General features: G+C 36.5%; 3 protein-coding genes and 1 pseudogene across 6 annotated transcripts; 3 read left to right on the forward strand and 1 right to left on the reverse strand.

Moving 5' to 3' along the window:
• The first annotated feature begins 3,627 nt into the window (after positions 1 to 3,627).
• LOC119989074 (cysteine-rich repeat secretory protein 38-like) lies at positions 3,628 to 4,496 on the forward strand. The gene has a single exon (XM_038834380.1). It carries the CDS (start codon positions 3,646 to 3,648, stop codon positions 4,381 to 4,383), a length of 738 nt encoding a protein of 245 aa, XP_038690308.1. The 5' UTR covers positions 3,628 to 3,645; the 3' UTR covers positions 4,384 to 4,496.
• Positions 4,497 to 9,315: 4,819 nt separating this feature from the next.
• Positions 9,316 to 12,597, forward strand: LOC119989060 (putative receptor-like protein kinase At4g00960). The gene is made up of 7 exons (XM_038834360.1): positions 9,316 to 10,300; positions 10,389 to 10,514; positions 10,600 to 10,718; positions 10,814 to 11,024; positions 11,137 to 11,374; positions 11,873 to 12,023; positions 12,122 to 12,597. Exons 1-7 carry the CDS (start codon positions 9,517 to 9,519, stop codon positions 12,467 to 12,469), a joined length of 1,977 nt encoding a protein of 658 aa, XP_038690288.1. The 5' UTR covers positions 9,316 to 9,516; the 3' UTR covers positions 12,470 to 12,597.
• LOC119989078 (putative cysteine-rich receptor-like protein kinase 30) lies at positions 9,987 to 15,664 on the reverse strand. Of its 4 annotated transcripts, XR_005465725.1 has the most exons (5): positions 15,255 to 15,664; positions 14,203 to 14,345; positions 13,956 to 14,107; positions 10,555 to 10,707; positions 9,987 to 10,117 (listed from the first exon to the last, which is right to left on the reverse strand). XR_005465725.1 is itself a non-coding variant. In XM_038834382.1 (3 exons), the coding sequence occupies exons 1-3, from the start codon at positions 15,481 to 15,483 to the stop codon at positions 10,678 to 10,680; spliced, it is 411 nt and encodes a 136-aa protein (XP_038690310.1). In that variant the 5' UTR covers positions 15,484 to 15,664; the 3' UTR covers positions 10,571 to 10,677. The 4 variants fall into 4 exon arrangements, 3 of the variants coding, with proteins under 3 accessions (XP_038690310.1, XP_038690312.1, XP_038690313.1); XM_038834382.1 differs by lacking the exons at positions 9,987 to 10,117; positions 14,203 to 14,345 and having other exon boundaries at positions 10,571 to 10,707; XM_038834384.1 differs by lacking the exons at positions 9,987 to 10,117; positions 10,555 to 10,707; positions 14,203 to 14,345 and adding an exon at positions 12,342 to 12,472.
• On the forward strand, positions 13,105 to 13,945 carry LOC119989077 (annotated as a pseudogene).
• Positions 15,665 to 18,596: the final 2,932 nt, after the last annotated feature.

The following is an 18,596-nucleotide window of genomic DNA, read 5'->3' on the forward strand; positions in this document are numbered from 1 at the left end:
TCAAACTTGTATTAACAGTCTTCAAAATATTTTTTGAAAATTTTTTGTAAGTTTGGTTAACTGAACCGATAGAAAAAAAAATAAAAAAAATAATATATATATATATATATATATATAATATCTCAATGATAATTAAATATTTGCATGTATTCACATCACTTGGCCCAACTTCAATATCACTGTACATTTTATAGCACACGCTAAAACGTTGCGTTGAGAGAACTTTGAGTGTTCATGATGGATTGAGCCCAACTGGAGAAATACTGGCCCAACTTCAATATAACCAGCCCATGTATATTTGGCCCAACTCAAATAAACCAGCTCACTTGGAACTTGGAAGAAGCTTTCGACCAAAAGAAAGGAAGACCAAGGCCTAACCGCGTGAACCAGTAGCAATAGATAGAGATGAACATGCTAAGTCTATCAGTATTGTCTTAGGTTTGATCAGTTGCAAACACCTTGCCATTCCAAAATCTGGAAATTTTGGATTCATTTACGAATCAACATAATGTTGCTTGGAATAATTCGAAGTCGAGAATCTTCATGAAGGTAAAGAAGTCATCAAACATTTCCCAATCCAGTATATAGTATGCTTTGTTTGATCTATAAGTTTACAAGATTGTTACAGTTTGTGGATATCAATCATCGATGAGGGAGGGATTACAAGACCAACATGTTGCATGTTTTGCATATTATATAGGTTTTAGTTGCTATTTTGGTATGGAAGAAAATTTGTGGCTTACCAAAACATGCATCCCCTTTCCCAAAATCTGACCATGAATAGGAAAAACAGAACTCAAAATCAAATCACATACATGTAAGAGTATGTATCAAATATAAAGGGATGAGGCTTGAGTTCAGCACAAACTCATTCACAGATTGTTAGAACCTTATGGTTATCTCACATCGACTAGGGTGGTAAACTAATCCAACATAAATAGAGCACCCTCTCTCCCCTTTAATGGGCCTTTTAGGGGGATGCATAAGCTCTTGACATGGTATCAGAGCGGCCTCTAATGATGTTGGTACGTTCAAGTGCCCTATGGCGGGTCAACCCACACTTAAGTGGAGGTGTTAGAACCTTATGGTTATCCCACATCGAGTAAGGTGGGCAAACTAAACCAACATAAATGGAGCATCCTTTCTCTCCACTAATAGACCTTTTGGGGGGGATGCATGGCATCTTGATGTAGATAAAGTGTCTTTCATTTCCTCTCAAGTAGAAGCCAAGAAGTCTGACCAGCTTCCTGTGTTGAAGCTTAGGGCTTCACTACTATTTGTTGTCCATCTAGAAGTGTGCCCTGCAAAATTCATGAAACTTAAAACATGACCTTCCTCCTCCTCCGAGGAAAAACGACGCAAGCAACGACCACGAGTGCCATGATGATAATTGTAGGAACTATGCCCCCGCAATTGGTATGTTTTTGCAGATGCATTTTTGCATCCAAACCTATTGTTTGCTATATGGTATCTCTACGGGTATTTCAACCTCCCCTCATGGTATTTTTCACCTCCCACACTCGAACTAATAACCTCTTTAAGATAGAAAAGTGAGTATCCAAATAACCAATTAGTACAAAATATTTTGGGTGTGTGAATCCAACTCTTAGAATTTGTTTGGATTGAGGGATTTGGGAGGAAGGGAAGAGAAGGGAAAGAGAGTTTCCTTCCAATTCCCTTGTTTGGATAGTTTATAAAAAAAATTAAGGGAGGGATTTGAGAGGAAGATTTCATCAAATTTTTGTCAAAATTCTTCCTCTCAAAAATGGATTCATTAGGAAGGAAGGATGACTAATTAAGACAATTATAAGTGAAAAACCTATTTTACCCTTATACATAATACTTAAACATAAAAAATAAGGATAAATTAGTAAATTAAAATACTTTTCTTTTCTTTTCTTTCTTTTTTTATCTATCCAAACATGGGGAGGAAAATGTATTCTCTCTTCCTTCCTTTTCCCTTCTCTTCCCTTCTCTTCCCTTCTCTCTAAATCCTTAATCCAAACACACTCTTAGGCACGCAAAGACTATCTAGAGTCTTGATGCCGTGAAAGACTAATTGAGATTTTAGTCTTTAACATGCTTTGACTTTAGAATTTTTACATTTTAAGTACGTCAATTATATTGGATGGCTGCGCAATTTCTAATGGGCATAAGCATCCCGCGGCTCATTGTTCAACAAGCACACAGTCAGGGCGCCGTGACTCCTCCCACTGCTTGAGAGTTTACGAAACAAATTATGAACTCTGAAGTGTGTATTACTTTAACGACAATAATAATTTATATTTTTACAGATATTAATCATTAAAAATTAATTGATATCAATGAAAAAATGTTCAAAATAATTTTTTATATCAACATAATATAACACTTAAAAAGTTGAACTCAGCCCACCACAATTTTATTCATCCAAAAATTAAGCTACAACATCGTTCTCACCAGAACTCACCTCGCCACAGAAGATGAATACATACCGCACAACCAAACGGATCCTAAGTCATTCCCCTCACAGTTTTGTTCTTGTGTGAACTAAATTGAACTAAATAAACTCCATGAAATCAATTGCCATGTATTGAATAGTTCCTCGTTAAAAAAAATCTCACACTTCAATTCAGATCAACAATGCCTGCATAAGCCTGCTTTGGTGGGAATAATGCTTCACACCCCCAAAATATAATCCCCAATCAATATGAAGTATTTGATGTTCTTTTTGGGTCGATAGTTTTATTCCTCTGGTGGCCTATATAGTCTATAACTTTGAACAAGAAGTCAGTCAATGTGGTGGTAGGCCATTCTCAGATCATAATTATTAATGAACGTATTGTTTGGTTTTATGACTCCCAAGGTCTATAAAATTCGGACCAACAAACAAATACGCCAATGAATATACCGCCTGTTTGGAGGGACGCATCTGCTGGCGGAAACGCCTCATATTTTTTTTTTAAAAAAATTGACGTGGGTCCACAAAGTAATGAGGGGTTATTTTTTCTTTTTAAAAAAACTAATGTGGGCCCCACTGTTTGTAATAGGTTTTTTTTTTGAAGAGCACTGTTTGTAATAGTTTATATATTAATTCTTTTACTAATTAACATTTTATATGTAATTTTTTATATATATATATTACATATATTAATTTGTTTACTAATTTTATTTTAAAAATATTTATATTATTGTTTTACTTAACAATTTTTTTATTAACGTTTCCTTATTAATTTTACTTAAAAAAATATTTATATTATTGTTCTAGTTAACATTTTTTAATGTCATATAACATAAAAAATAATTTGAAAAAATAATTGTATATTTAAAATTAATTTTAATAATAAATTATATTTATTAAATTAAATTATGATTAAATTTAATAACAAAAATTATTATAAAAATCATAAAATTTAATATTATAAAATCTAACGTAATACTTTAATTCAACCGTTTTTCTGCAAACGTCAACTTTTAATTCGCCAAGCATCAACTTTTTTTCCAAAACTTTTCCTATAACATTAAAAATCAGTTCAACCGCTCTTCCAAAAGTATTGATAGTCACTATAGTGATGTCATTGGCTGATTAAATTAGACCAAAACAAACCTCTATAAATACCAGGATACACATTCTTGTGGATCATTGAAGCAAAGGGAGAGTTAGTCATGTCAACGGCTACTTCAAGAATGATATTTCTCTCTTGCGCCATTTTCATACAACTCTTTGCTCTCACTACTACTGCCCAGCCAAATTTCCAATACTGTGCTGATACTGGTAATTTCACCGACAATAGAGTTTACGAATCAAACCTCAATCAAGTCCTCTCCTCCATCGCCGCTGACACCAAAATCACATATGGATTTTACAATTTCTCTTTAGGCGACCACCCTGATGAAGTTCACGCAATTGGACTCTGTAGAGGAGATCTTAAACCTGAGATCTGTCGTACATGTTTACGTAACTCCATCCAAGAAATCAGAAACCTCTGTCCAACCCAGAAGGAGGCCATTGTATGGTATGACAATTGTATGTTTAGGTACTCCGATCGCCACATCTTTGGCAGTTTGGAAACGGGACCTTATTTTTGGATGTATAGCATGAATAATGTCTCGAACCCTAGCGAGTTCAATCAAGCAGTGATCTCCATCTTGGATAAGCTCACAAGTCGAGCTGCATCTGGTGATTCTCGTCTGAAGTTTGCAACAGATAGTACAACCACAGCAAGCTCACAGACTATATTTGCACTTGTTCAGTGTACTCCTGATTTGTCCATGGAAGCTTGTCGTGAGTGCTTGACTAATACCACAGGATTGTTCCCACAATGTTGTGATGGGAGGCAAGGTGGGAGAGTTATGGCTCCAAGCTGTAACTTCTGGTATGAGAAAGACAAATTCTATAACTAAATTGCAGGAGAGATATCTATAATACTTGAATTTCTATGTGAGCATTCGACTGTACTAGCTAATACCTTAAATAAAATAGTGGAATCTAATAAAGGTGATTGCAATTGTAGCCACTTTCCAGTCGTTCCTCATATTCTCACTCAACATTCCATAAATTGGCTTATGTTCACTATTTGATTTCTTAAATCCTCTCGTGCGACAAAATTTGTATCAGCTCGACTGTACTATGTAGGCCAACATCTTGTATGTAGATCAATCTCTACATTAATAGTGGTGCTGCTACAATCATCAACGATGATAATAACAATACTTAAAAGAAACCAACCCATAAATGTTCTGTTTTGAACAGAGAACTCCCAATTTAAATTCGATGTGGCCAAGAGTTGTATGAAAATGGCGCAAGAGAGAAATATCAATCTTGAAGCAGTCATTGATATCACTATATAAACTCTGCCTTTGCTTCATTGGCGTATTTGTTTGTTGGAGCTTTGCTGATGATTTAATGATTTTCTCCCATGGTAGTTTGGACTCAGTGAAGATTATTCATGAAGCTTTGTTATTGTTTGGTATTTTTTCTGGATTGGAGAGTAATCCAACTAAGAGTAATGTCTTTTTTTTTCAGGTGTTGATGATGAGGCTATAGAGGAGATCTTGGGACTGTTTGGGTTTTCAGAGGGGAGATTTGCCTATAACGATATCTTGGTGTTCCTCTTATTACCACTCGGCTTAGGCATGTTGATTTAAATGTTTATTCTCCCTATTAGAAATGTTCGCCGAATAGAGAGTATTTTATCACAATTTTTGTGGAAGGAGTCTTCTCTTGCAGCGGAAGGTGCCAAAGTAGCTTGGAGCTCTATTTGTTTTCCAAGGAAAGAATGAGGTCTAGGCATTAAAAGTTTGAGTGAGTGGAATCGGGTAGCAATTCTTAAGCATGTATGGCGCATCCTATCAAATTCTGGTGACTCTCTTTGGGTTTCCTGGGTGCATAAAAATTTAATTAGGATGCAGTACTTTGGACTGATTTTTGGTTGCCCTGTGGCCCTTTGTGTGATGTGGTATCAGCTAGGAGTAGGGGTGTTCGCGGTCGGTTTCGGTCGGTTTTTGACGACATTGAGGGTGAAACCGACACGGTCGGTTTTTGCATAAGATGCAACCAAAAACCGACCAATGATAAATTTGATATTAGTAAAACCGACCAATCGATTTAGGTCGGTTTTCGGTTTTTGTATGACCATAAAAAATAAAATTGGAGTATTCTTTCTCCATGTTTATAACTCCAAAAATTTATATGTACACACAGTTCCAAATAGCTAAATTTATGACATGTACACAAATTGATTCCATAATGTCAAATGCATAACAAATACGCAATAGCTAAATGGTAAATAGTGACTCTATCACATTAAATTAAACAAACATGATTAATTAATCCATATATGATATCTGACATAATCACATAATAGCTGACCATCAAAGAAAAATCCAATAAAAATAAAAATAAAAATTTTACAGAGTTTCATACATATAGTTAAACATTTAAAATAATCAACAAAAACACCAAAACCACCATGTTCTCATGAGACTTCTTGCTTGGCAGCAGCAGGGGCACTTCTGAAGTACTCTGGTTTGAAGTTTGAACACATGAAATTACACATAAGTTTTAATACTTCAACAATAGTAATAAAAATCAAGTTAGCTTAAATTCACATACACTTGATCATATCTCTTTAAGATCCTCGCATTCCTCGACAATATTTTCTCCCATGTTTAATGCCTGAACTTTTTCATGAATCTCTGCAATAAACAATCATAAATCATATATAAGGCCATAAGCTACATAGAAAAATAAAATAAAATGGAGCATTTTATAATTTAAATTACCACCTTCAAGCTTTTCGTAGTCTTCAATTTGATCCATAGCTTCTCGAAGATTGATTGGAGTAGAAGATTTACGGATCCAATTTTGGGTGCAAATTAGGGCCTCAACTGTAAAAGGGCATAAAGAACTGCGAAATGGATCGATAACTCGCCCTGCCGTGCTGAATGTCGATTCGGAAGCCACTGTGGACACGGGAATCGCAAGGACATCCCTTGCAATTAAAGAAAGCACATGATATCTACTTGCATTCACCTTCCACCAAGCAAGTAGATTAAAACCATCTTTGTCATTCTCCAAACTCTCTCCCAAATATCGATCAACTTCAGATTTATTTTCCAAAGATTGAGAATCCTTCAAATGTTTTTTAAAACTCGCCAATCTCGCTGCCCTCATATCCGTTGGCAGAGATTCATTGCTTCCCAATGTATTTGATTGACTCACTTTCTCTTGTGTGCTACTAACTCCATTATTTTGAGCATATGCATCATATAAACGAGTCAAAGTACTTTTAACTTTCTCTGGCAATCCCGGGACTGTGTAAGTGAGGACAATGTCTCACCTGGCTTTAGAGGCTCGAAGTTCAATGTAGTCTGACCCTTCTCCAACTCAATCTCTTTTTCTCTAAAAGGGTTTTCAGAAGATAAGCAAACATTGACTAAATGATTCCCCAAAGATGTGGTACCATTTTGTTTAGGATCAGCTGCATAACTCTTACTACAAAAGTCACATGTTGCCCTACGTTTACCATTTGCAGTTGTAACCTCAGTAAAAAAATCCCAAACCCAAGATCTTTTCCTAGAAGTTTCAATTTTTGTAGGTTCACTAACCTTTCTTGCAGTACCAGGATCTGCTTCTTGTTGCTTATTGATAATATTGCCCTCCGTTGGATTTGTGGATCGTTACCCATCTGTCAAAGCAAGCTGATTTGTAAATGCCAAATAAAATTCACTAACAGGGTCTGTCAAATGCAATAGCAAATCAAGTTATAATAGTAACAACTAACAAGAATTAACAAGAGAAAAGCGGGCTTGCTCAATACTAACCTCTCAATATCAGTCGCGAGCGCCGAGAAGGGCATCAAGGTCCAACCAACGCACTAGGAAACCAATGGAGTGTTGCGGCCATCAAGAAGACAAGAACAATAAGACAAATGAAGTTAAAACCCTAGCAAAAAACGAAAGGACAAAGGTAGTCGTCATTTTCAATTACAAATGGGCCTGGCTATTGGGTAGTAGTCACTAGTTTAACTGTTTAAGTGTTTCTTCAATGGGCCTACCTAAACAAATGGACAATACAATAGAATAATTAATGATATCTTTGACTTTGAGGAGTATTATATATATATATATATGTGTGTGAGTGTAATTTGAACTTTTAAGAAGAAAGTTCGGTCGGTTTCGGTTAACCGAAATATGTTTTTAAAATTATGAATACTGACTGTTTAAAATATTGAGTTTGTGTACACCGACCGAACATCAAAAAACTTTTATAACAAAACCGACCAATCGGTCGGGGCGGTCGGTCGGGGCGGTTTATGCGGTTTACGGCGGGTTGAGTTTAACTCTTAAGTGTTAATTCTCTCTAATATGATTATGATGTTAACATACAAAATTATTTTGAACATTTTTTCATTGATATTAATTAATTTTTAATGAATTCATATTCGTAAGAATATAATTTATTATTGTCGTTAATGTCATTCATAGTTCTTAAATATCAAAACAAATATAATTAACGTAATTAAAATATAAAATTCTTTAGTCAATGCATCTTAAAGACTAAAATCTCAATTGGTCTTCCACATTTCGCATTCAAAGTGGAATTCCAGAGTCTTAATAGTGGAGATGTGTGTCCGGTCTTTCACGGCACCAAGACTCTACCTACTCTCTACCTGCCTAAGAGTTGGATTCACACACCCAAAATATTTTGTACTAGTGGGTGATTTGGGTACTCACTTTTCCACCTTTAAGAAGTTACTGATTCGAGTGTGGGAGTCAAAAATATCAAATACCATGAGGGGAGGGTGGAATACCCGTAGAGATAGCCCAAAGTGAACAATACCCTTGGGAAAGGGGATGCATGCTTTGGTAGGCCACTTTTATCCATGAATGAGTTTGTGCTGAACTCAAGCCTCGTCCCTTTATATTTGGTACATACTCTTACATGTATGTGCTTTGATTTTGAGTTCTGTTTTCACTTTTTATAGTCAGATTTAGGGAAAGGGGATGCATGTTTTGGTAGCCCACAAATTTTCTTCTATAACAAATTAAATAGCTACTAAAACCTAGATAATAAGCAAAACATGAAACATGTTTGGTCTTGTAATCCCTCCCTCATCGATGATTGATATCCACTAACTGTGACATTTTTGTACTTCTAATATTTCTACAAATTGTTTGGGTTGGATTTGCTTACAAGGTATCGAAGAGCATATATTCGATCCTAAAATAGACCTCCACCCATAGGGGCTTTCAGATGTCCTTGTAGATAGACCACCCACTAAGCGAAGAATAACATGGACCCTAACTCATATAGTCCACTTATAGAGTCTCGCATAATTGAGCCGACAAATACGTGAGTGTTAGAAATACAAAATGTCTCATATCAATTATGTGAGAGTGAACCCTGTGATTTATGAATGTGAACCCAACTCATCTCAATGATAAAGACCCAAAGCAGAAAATATTTATACATGTTGTTTATGTTGGATTTTCTTACAAAAATGAATCTTCCGCAGTGATGACCACTAATACGTAATATTGGTGGACGACTTGAACTTGGACCACAAAACTCCACACACATTCCATTGGCAGAAATTGGACCAGTCTATATAAGTCTAACGACTCTAACCATAAATATTAGAATTTTGAAGAAAAAAATGTGGAAAAATCCATGGTTTTATGCAAAGACGACAAAGACGTGGCCCCAAATGGTGACTAGGTCAGTCTGTAACTTTTGGTACGTCTATGACTTAATTGCAGCAGATATCAATACTTGAATGTCCTTGTGAGCATTCAACTCTACTAGCAGATACCTTAAGTAAAACAGTTTAATCCAATAAAGGTGGCAACAATTCCATGAAAATATTTACTGGTGTTTTAAGGCAAAAACTAAGAAAATCCCCAGAAAATTACTGAAGCCACAGTTATGAAGGTCAAGAATGACAGCTCTAGCTTATTGGCTATTTTGAAGATAGAAACTGGTTTGTTTTGTTCAAAATAAGCCAGCCGATAAGCAAAGTTAGCACATACTACATGCCTTCTTCAGTATCAATGTTTTTCCTTGCTTGCTTTCTTTTCATTCTAAATATTGTTGATCCTACAGTTGCTCAGACAGAAATTATGCTGTACAAGGATTGCCTAAACAAGGGGAACTACACCCCAAACGGCACCTATCAGAGCAACCTCGATCGCCTCCTCACCTCTATCTACACCAACAATGAAATAGACTATGGCTTCTACAACTTTTCATATGGAGAAACCCCCGAAAAGGTTTATTCTATTGCACTTTGTAGACCAGATATAACTCCAGATGTCTGTCGCGAATGCATAAGAAATGCTAGTGAAGCCCTTACAACAATCTGTCCCAAATTCATGGAGGCAGTCGGAGGTTATGATTTATGTATATTACGATATGCCAATCGCAACATATTTAACCTCATGGAAGGAGGACCTTACTTTTGGGTCTATAGTCTATTTAATGTCTCAGATGTAGCTGGGTTCAACAGGTCAGTGTTTACCTTGTTGGATAGGCTTGGGGATCAAGCTGCAACAGGAAATTCTCAAAGAAAGTATGCCGTGGGAGAATTAGCAGGGCCGAACCTTCAACCAATATATGCTCTTGTGCAATGTACTCCTGATTTATCACAGGAAGAATGCAAATACTGCTTATATAATGCTTCTGCACTAATTCCAAAGTGTTGCACTGAAAGACAAGGAGGAAGAGTGATTTTTCCGAGTTGTAATTTTAGATATGAGACAAATCGTTTCTATAATGCCATTGTTGATGCAGCTTTACCACCTTCTTCTACCTCCAAAGGTAACTAGCTATATCTATATATAGTGGCAGATAAATAACTATGCATTTCTCCGATTTATTTAATGAAATTAAATTATTGTTCTTGCAGGGAAGGAAAGCCAGGCATCCAAGACAGTCATCATTATCGTCATTCCAGTTATGGTTTTTGTGGTATCGGTTATTGTCATGATCTTCATCTACTTAAGAGTACAGAAAACAAAAACTGAATTCACAAGTAAGTTGAATCTGTTTTAAACAAAATAGTTTGAAGATACCTTTTTTCTTTGTGTTGTCTTTGATTTATTATTTTGTTGAAGCAGTTGATGAAATCGAAACCGTGGAATCCTTGCAATACGACTTTAGCTTCATTAGAGCCGCAACAGATAACTTCTCTGAAGCTAATAAGCTTGGACAAGGTGGTTTTGGGCCTGTATACAAGGCAAGTAAAAAATTTGATCATCAATCACCATAAGTAAGATTAAGCCAAAGCGAAGTTAAATCATGCAGCCCTTTTTTATGATGATTTTCTTCCAGGGTACATTTCCAAACAAACAAGAAGTAGCCGTTAAGAGATTGTCAAAGGAATCTTCACAAGGAGAAGTAGAATTTAAGAATGAGGTCCTGTTATTAGCCAAGCTTCAGCATAGGAATTTGGTTAGGCTCATAGGTTTCTGCTATGAACGCAACGAGAGGCTTCTCATTTATGAGTTTGTGCCTAACTCAAGCCTCAACAACTTCTTATCTGGTATGCTTAAGCTTACTCTTCAATTATATGATGTAGTGACGCTTGTGTAATTTGGGATGTTCTCAAAAACCAACAAACATATTGTATTTCATAGAGAAATCTCACTTTGCAGATCACACCAAGCGTGCACAATTGGATTGGGAAAGTCGATACAATATTATATATGGCATAGTCCGAGGACTGATTTACCTTCACGAAGAATCTCAACATCGGATAATTCATCGTGATCTCAAGACTAGCAACATTCTGTTGGATGCATCAATGAATGCAAAAATTTCAGATTTTGGCACGGCGAGGTTGTTTGCTATTGATCAAACACAAGATGACACAAGCAGAATCGTCGGCACATAGTAAGTATAAGAATCTGTGATATTGATTGTGCATTATCTATCACTTGAAATTTATATTTATGGTTATTGTTATTGACACCAATTCTTAACAAGTAATCTGTAGATCTGCCAATGCTTAAAAGGGATGATCTAGAGAGAACAGAAACATGAAAGCTTGAGATGAAGTTGGGTAATTAGCCATTAGGATTCAGGGGGGTTGATTGTGTTTGGGAATTAGGACTCGGAGAGGGTCAGATTTTCTTTCTGTGGGTATGGAAAGACTAAACCCTATCAATTATGATTAAAGGGGAACTCTAGCAAAGCCGCTGCAGTGTGATCAGGAAAGAATCCTCAGTTCTTGTTTATTTAGTCAGATTTTAATGTCTCCTTGCCTAATTCAATTTTTAGTAAAAATGAAATCCCGTAAACTATTGTCTTGCATTACAAATCTTTCTACAAAAATTACATCAGCATCAATTCCTGGAGCTAAAGACCATCCACTCCAATGGTTATATGCAGTGGATATATGGCTCCAGAGTATGTTGCAAACGGGCACTTCTCAGCAAAATCAGATGTATATAGCTTTGGTGTGATAGTATTGGAAGTTGTGAGTGGCCAAAAGAACAGGTCTTTCCGCGTCGGGGAGGAAATTATGGACCTTAAAACTTATGTAAGTATGAATCTATTCTACTTCCTCTTGTTATTGGACTAACGCGGTTAAGCAGAGGCACTGAGATTGGATGTGCATTTGGGCTAATTGTATTGCAGGCATGGCAAAGCTGGAATCAGGGGACAGCTTTGAATCTGATTGATCCTATATTAGGTGGTGAACCAACAAGTGAAATGATGCAATGCATCCACATAGGACTACTATGTATTCAAGAAGATGAAGCTAGCAGACCAACCATGGCTTCAATTGGTGTCATGCTTACCAACTATGCCATGAATCTCCCACAGCCTTCTAAACCTGCGTTCTTTATGGGAAGTACACTAAACCGATGGACATCTTCGTCATTGGAGCGTAATTCAGAGTCAATTGCGGCGGATAAATCAAACACCGAGATTGGTAATTTATCAAGAAACGAGGCCTCAATCACTGAGCTTGATCCCCGATAGCATCTAAGCATTGAAATTGAACGAATTAGTAAAGCATGCAATTTATGCAATAATTTTGTACTCGTCAGGTTGAAGAAGTTATCAACAGTGTTTTACTTATAAAAATCTCATATTTATTTTTGCGCTTATTTTGCTTATCAATTATTTCTTGTCGAATCAAACTTGTCTCGAGTTTTACTTTACCATATTCTGCAATGACGCAGAAGAAGTCAAACAGTGGAAAAGGTTTTCCGATTGGACAAGAGAAGTTCTTTACACAGAGAAGGTTGGCCACACTGCTTTCGTTCTTGTCTCCGTCCAATGCTTATTCCGCAAAAGACTTTTTCTCCTTCTATTGTGATAGTGTTTTCTAGATAGTCTTCATTAAATCATTTTAAGGAGTAAAAGAAGTCCAGGAAAGAAAATGGGTCTTCAGGGCTGCATTTTTTTAGTTTCTTGAGTCTAATTTTCCCCAGAATCGTAGAAAGTGGTTTGTTTTGTTCACAATAAGTCAGCCGATAAGCAGTTATCAATCACTGTAAATCCCAAACGACATTCTGAGTCTTAAACTCTCACTTTCCAGATCTTCAATTATCATTCAACCTAGAAAACAGTTTAAGACTCACTCTTTGTAGTTGATATAAATCATCCTCAATATTCTGATATAATTAAACTTAGAAGTTCAACAAAGTCAGTACATTCTTCATGGCTTCTTCAGGATCAATGCTTTTCCTTGCTTGCTTTGTTTTCATTCTAAATAATGTTGATCCTGCAGTTGCTCAGCTACCAATGCTGTACAAGGATTTCCTAAACAAGGGGAACTACACCAAAAATAGCACCTATCAGACTAACCTCAACCGCCTCCTCTCCTCTATCTACACCAAAAATGAAATAGACTATCACTTCTACAATTTTTCATATGGATAAAATGCCCATAAGCTTTATTCAATTGCACTTCGTAGACCAGACATAGCTCCAGATGTTTGTCGCGAATGCATAAAAAAATGCTAGTGAAGCCCTCACTGCAATCTCTCCCAAATTCATGGAGGCAGTTGGAGGTTATGATTTATGTATATTACGATATGCAAACTGCAACATATTTCACCTCATGGAAGGAGGACCTTACTTTTGGGTCTATAGTGAAAATAATGTCTTGGATGTAGCTGGGTTCAATAGGTCAGTGTTTACCTTGTTGGATAGGCTCCCAGATCAAGATACAACCGGAAATTCTCAAAGACAGTATGCCATGGGAGAATTAGCAAGGCCGGACCTTCAACCAATATATGCTCTTATGCAATGTACTCCGGATTTAATCAAATTAAATTCTTATTTTTGCAGGGAAGGAAAGCCATGCATCTAAGACCGTCATTATTATCGTCATTGCAGTTGTGGTTTTTTTGGTATTGGTTATCGTCGTGATCTTCTTCTACTTAGTAAGAGTACAGAAACCAAAAACAGAAATCATAAGCTGCTTGAATCTATTTTTAAAAAAATAGTTTGAAGATACCTTTTTCTTTGTGTTGTCTTTGACTAGTTCTTTTGTTGAAGCAGCTGATGAAATCAAAACCATGGAATCCTTGCAATACGACTTTAGCTTCATTAGAGCTCTAACAGATAAATTCTCTGAAGCTAATAAGCTTGGAGAAGGTGGTTTTGGACCTGTATACAAGGCAAGTAAAAAAAATTGATCATCAATCACAATAAGTCAGATTAATCCAAAATGAAGGTAGAGAAGGTCCGGCCTTGCTAACAACCTTGCCATTCCAAAATCTGAAAATTTTGGATTCAATTCTGAATCAACATAATGTTGCTTGGTTTAGGTAAAGAAGTCCACGAGCAATGCCCCTGGTGATTTTGTATCGCATTTCCCAATCCAGTATAGCACGCTTCATTGGATCTAGAAGTTCACAAGATTGTTACAGTTTGTGGATATCGAACATCAACAAGGGAGGGGTTACAACACAGCATGTGTTCATGTTTTGCTTATTGTCTAGGTTTTAGTTACTATTTTGGTAGAGAAGAAAATTTGTGGCCTACTAAAACACGCATCCCCTTTACCAAAATCTGACCAGGAGAACGGAACTCAAAATCAAAGCAGATAGATGTAAAAGTATGTACCAAATATAAAGTGATTGAGACTTGAGTTTCATCACAAACTCGTAGATAAGAAGTCTTTCATTTCCTCTCAAGCAGAGGCCAAGAAGCCTGACCAGATTCCTGTATTGAAGATTAGTCATTAACAACACCTCATTCTTATATTCTCCTTCCCCTTGACTCAGAATGTCTAGATAGCCTCTTCACAGCTATTTGTTGTCCATCTGCTATTTGATATAACATCCTTCACATGCGTCCATGGAAACGTACCTTGAAAACGACACCAAATCCCCCTTGTCCAAGCTTATTTGCCTCAGCAAAGTTATCTGTTGCAGCTCTAATTGTCCCAAATTTAAATTGCAAGGTTTTATGATTGTCATCAACATCTTTACAAACAGAAGGTTGAGGCACTAAAGATTTTCTATCGTTTTTCTAATTTTCTTTCAAGCAGAAACATGAATCAAAGCATTTTTTCAAAACTGAATTTCGTTCTCCAGCCTGACCTTCCTCCTCCTTCTAGGGAAAAAAAAAAGATGCAAGCAACAGCCACAAGTGCAATGACGGTAAATGTAGGAACTACAATAGCTACAATTGTTTGATGATTAATGCTTCCATCATCTGCCAAGGCCAGTAATGTGTTCCAATTACCTATGTTAGAAGATGATCTACATTTTATTCATATAGAAATTGGGCATTTGAGGAACAGACATACCATTTATACTTGTTGTATTGGTTGACCCTGGAGGAGATGGTGCAGGAGGATCAGCAGTGGTAGAATTATAGAAGGGATACAAGTTCCACCGAAAAATACAACTAGGTCTTCTAACAAAACCTCCTTGCTTCTTATGGCAACATCTATAAAAGTAACCCACATTTTCTTTCAGGCAATAGCTGCAATCACTGCGAGAAACATCTGGAGTGCACTGCCAGGAGAACCCCATTGAAGCTTCATTCAATTTCACTTCTCCAGTAGCAAAAGCCTGGAAACCCCGTTGAAGCTCTCTCGACAAGTCTGTCCATGAAACCCTCCCATATCTGATCAAAATCTGTTAGATTCAAATTTATGCTCCCCAGAATATTACCAACATAAATAGGATTTAGCTCAAGGTTTCCTGTAACGGGAGAGAGGAGCAACGAAGCTTTAGAACATGAACATCAGAAGTAAAAGGCCATTCCTCAAGAATTTGGACCCCAAGCCCATCGAGAAACAGGTGTATAAAAGGCTTGGCCCAAGAAGGCTCTCAACATTATTCCGGGCTAGCCCATCAGTTGTTGTCGCTCTGATTTCCCTGGTGTCCAAACTCCAAACAATCTCCACAAATTTAAAATCTTGTAGTTGGTTAATAGAATATGTTATTAGTTAACATTCTCCGTCATATTCCATAATCCACTATGGCTCTGTTTGGCAGAGTGAAAAGCTTGATTTTCAATGCTAGCGGAAATGCTGTAAAAAATATGCTGAGCTTAAAGCTGTGAAATATGCTATGAGGTGTTTGGTGAACTAAAAACTGACGCTAGCGGAAAAACTGTTACAATAAAGTATTATAATATTAGTTTTTATTTTTATATCAAAAGTTTATATTAAATTTAATATAATAAATATAATTCTTATTTAAATTAATTTTAAGCATATTTTTTATTAATTAAATATTTTAATATGATACAAGTGGAAATAATAATATAAATTATTTTTAATAATAATTTTTCATATATTTTTAATCATTTAATTTAATTTAGAAAATATTAATTAATTATAAATATTAAATTTAATTTTATAATTCTTCGTAAAAAATAATTTTATAATATTAAGTAGAAATATATATTATTAAAATTGTGGGGTCCACATTAATTATTATAAAAATTTAAAGCTGAATAAATTGTATTTAATTTTAAAAAAATAAATTACAGCTTTCTTACAAACAGTGGGTCAGTATGGGCCCACTGTTATCTTTTAAAAATTTTATTTAAGTACAAACTATGGGGCCAGTGTGGGCCCCACGTGAACTTTAAAAAAAAAAGAAAAAAAAGAAGGCGTTTCCGCCTTCAGAAGCTCCCATTGGGAGCGGATGAAATGCCAACGGAAACGCTGTTGCATAGCCAGCGTTTCCGCTGGCACCGCTGTGCCGTTTGGCACAGCGGTTCCGCAAAGCGGGACCGTTAGCGGACCCGCTTTGCAAGCCGCTGTGCCAAACAGGCACTATATCTTAAATTTGGGTCCGTTTGACAGTGCATTTGTAGCTTAGAAATGCATCATGCCAAAACATACCACACCGTGTTTGGTTCGAAATAGTTTGGGCATGCAGTGCATTGGGGTGTCACCACGTCGTGGTGAGTTACGGGCTGAAGCTGTAGGAGACTAATGGGGTGCCAGCCAAATGTTCTCCGACGATCAAGACAATTTTTATTTTTTTTTTGTTCTATTGAATATTTTATGTTTTAATTTATAATGTATAAGTTAATGATTATATAGATATTTGTTTATTATTCTCTTTTCATTAAATAACTCTAAAAAAATGTCAGGATGTTTCTCCCAAATCCCATCAAACTTTCACACCCTCCTATAAATTATAAATTCTTGACTCCGTCCTTGATCTCAAGCTCATTCACAAGGCTACTTCTTTGCAAGTATCGGCACACATGCAAAATGCACCAAAACCCCAACAATAGCATTTACCAATCAAACCCCTATCAAGTCCTCTCCTCCATCACCTCTGACACCGAAATCAATTATGGATTTTACAATTTCTATAGAGCTTTTGTACATTTTCGTTAATCCATGAACATGATTTATATACACATTTTCGGCCATTGGACTCTATAGAGGAGACGTTAAGCCTGAAATCTGTCGTAGTTGCTTACGTAACTCCATTCAAGAAATCAAAAAACCTCTGTCCAACCCAGAAGGAGGCCATTGTATGGTATGACAATTGTATGATGAAGTGCTCCGACCGCCACATCTTTGGCAGTTTCAAAACTGGACCTTATTTTTGGATGTATAACTTGAATAATGTCTCAAACCCTAGCGAGTTCAATCAGGCAGTGATCTCCATGTTGGATAAGCTCACATGTCGGGCTGCGGTATGGCAACAGATACTGTTGGGGCACAACGTATTGGAACACACACAAGGTATGACATCACAAATAACAATAACTGGCCATAATCGATCGGGAGAAGGTTGTGCAATCAACAAGCAATAATCACACACAATAATGGAAGTAAAAACAAGTAGAGAAGAGTAGGAGCACAGAGAGATTTAAGTGGTTCCGCTAGAATAAGCCTACGTTGAAGGGGTTGCAAGAGTATTCTACTAGATGAAAAACTCAAGCCTCTACGACAACCTCCAAGTTTGCGTAACCAAGTTTTGATAACATCTCTCAAGAATCTCACAAGAAATCTCACTTTTGTTCACTCAAGAATTGATCTTATAAAGCTCTCTTCACTCGATTTCACTCTCTCAAACATCTAAAACAAAACATAACATAACAATTATGTCCCGATAAAACAACTTATAAGCGACTGACTGCTTCTCCTTTCCAAACACCAGGTGTACATGTCCGAACAGCTTGTGTTCCGCCTCCAAATGCAGGCCCCTGTCCAGACAACAGGTGGACCTGAAGCTTCACTTACGAGAGCCCTTCCTAGATTAATTGGCTGCGAGTGAGTGCAGGTCTACCTCTCGATTTTTTTTCCGGTTTCTTGTAGAATTATGGCCTTTTTGTTCCTCGTTGTTTGGTTTTCTTGTTTGGGCTTTGGTGCCTTTAGGCATTGGTTCGTTGTTGGCTTTCCAGTCTAGTGGCTTTTGGGCGTTTCTTTGGGCTCTTGCTCTCTTTAGACTTTTTTTTGGATACGCCCCTAGTATTTGTACAGTTTCTTTTTTTAATACATTTCTTACTTACCAACAAAATTTGTATCTACATTAATCTACATTATTGGTGGTGCTGCTAAAATCATCAACAATTTATATTAACTGTGATGACTTTTTTCTCGTCCTTCCACTGAAGGAATTGTGCGCTAAGTACCCATGGGCCTAACCCGCACAATTTTTTATTTATT

This window comes from Tripterygium wilfordii, chromosome 21, assembly GCF_013401445.1.
Source record: "Tripterygium wilfordii isolate XIE 37 chromosome 21, ASM1340144v1, whole genome shotgun sequence".
NCBI classification, from domain to species: domain Eukaryota; kingdom Viridiplantae; phylum Streptophyta; class Magnoliopsida; order Celastrales; family Celastraceae; genus Tripterygium; species Tripterygium wilfordii.

Bases quoted from the DNA above. Each gene is read 5' to 3' on its own strand.
- LOC119989074 (XM_038834380.1), top strand. From the start codon at position 3,646: ATGTCAACGGCTACTTCAAGAATGATATTTCTCTCTTGCGCCATTTTC.
- LOC119989060 (XM_038834360.1), top strand. From the start codon at position 9,517: ATGCCTTCTTCAGTATCAATGTTTTTCCTTGCTTGCTTTCTTTTCATT. The intron at 10,301-10,388 runs GTAACTAGCTAT...TTGTTCTTGCAG, and splicing joins ACCTTCTTCTACCTCCAAAG to GGAAGGAAAGCCAGGCATCC. The intron at 12,024-12,121 runs GTAAGTATGAAT...ATTGTATTGCAG, and splicing joins TTATGGACCTTAAAACTTAT to GCATGGCAAAGCTGGAATCA.
- LOC119989078 (XM_038834382.1), bottom strand. From the start codon at position 15,483: ATGGGGTTCTCCTGGCAGTGCACTCCAGATGTTTCTCGCAGTGATTGC. The intron at 14,108-15,254 runs GTATGTCTGTTC...CCTTGTATACAG, and splicing joins CAATACAACAAGTATAAATG to GTCCAAAACCACCTTCTCCA. The intron at 10,708-13,955 runs GTATCTTCAAAC...CCTTGTATACAG, and splicing joins AAGACAACACAAAGAAAAAG to GCCCAAAACCACCTTGTCCA.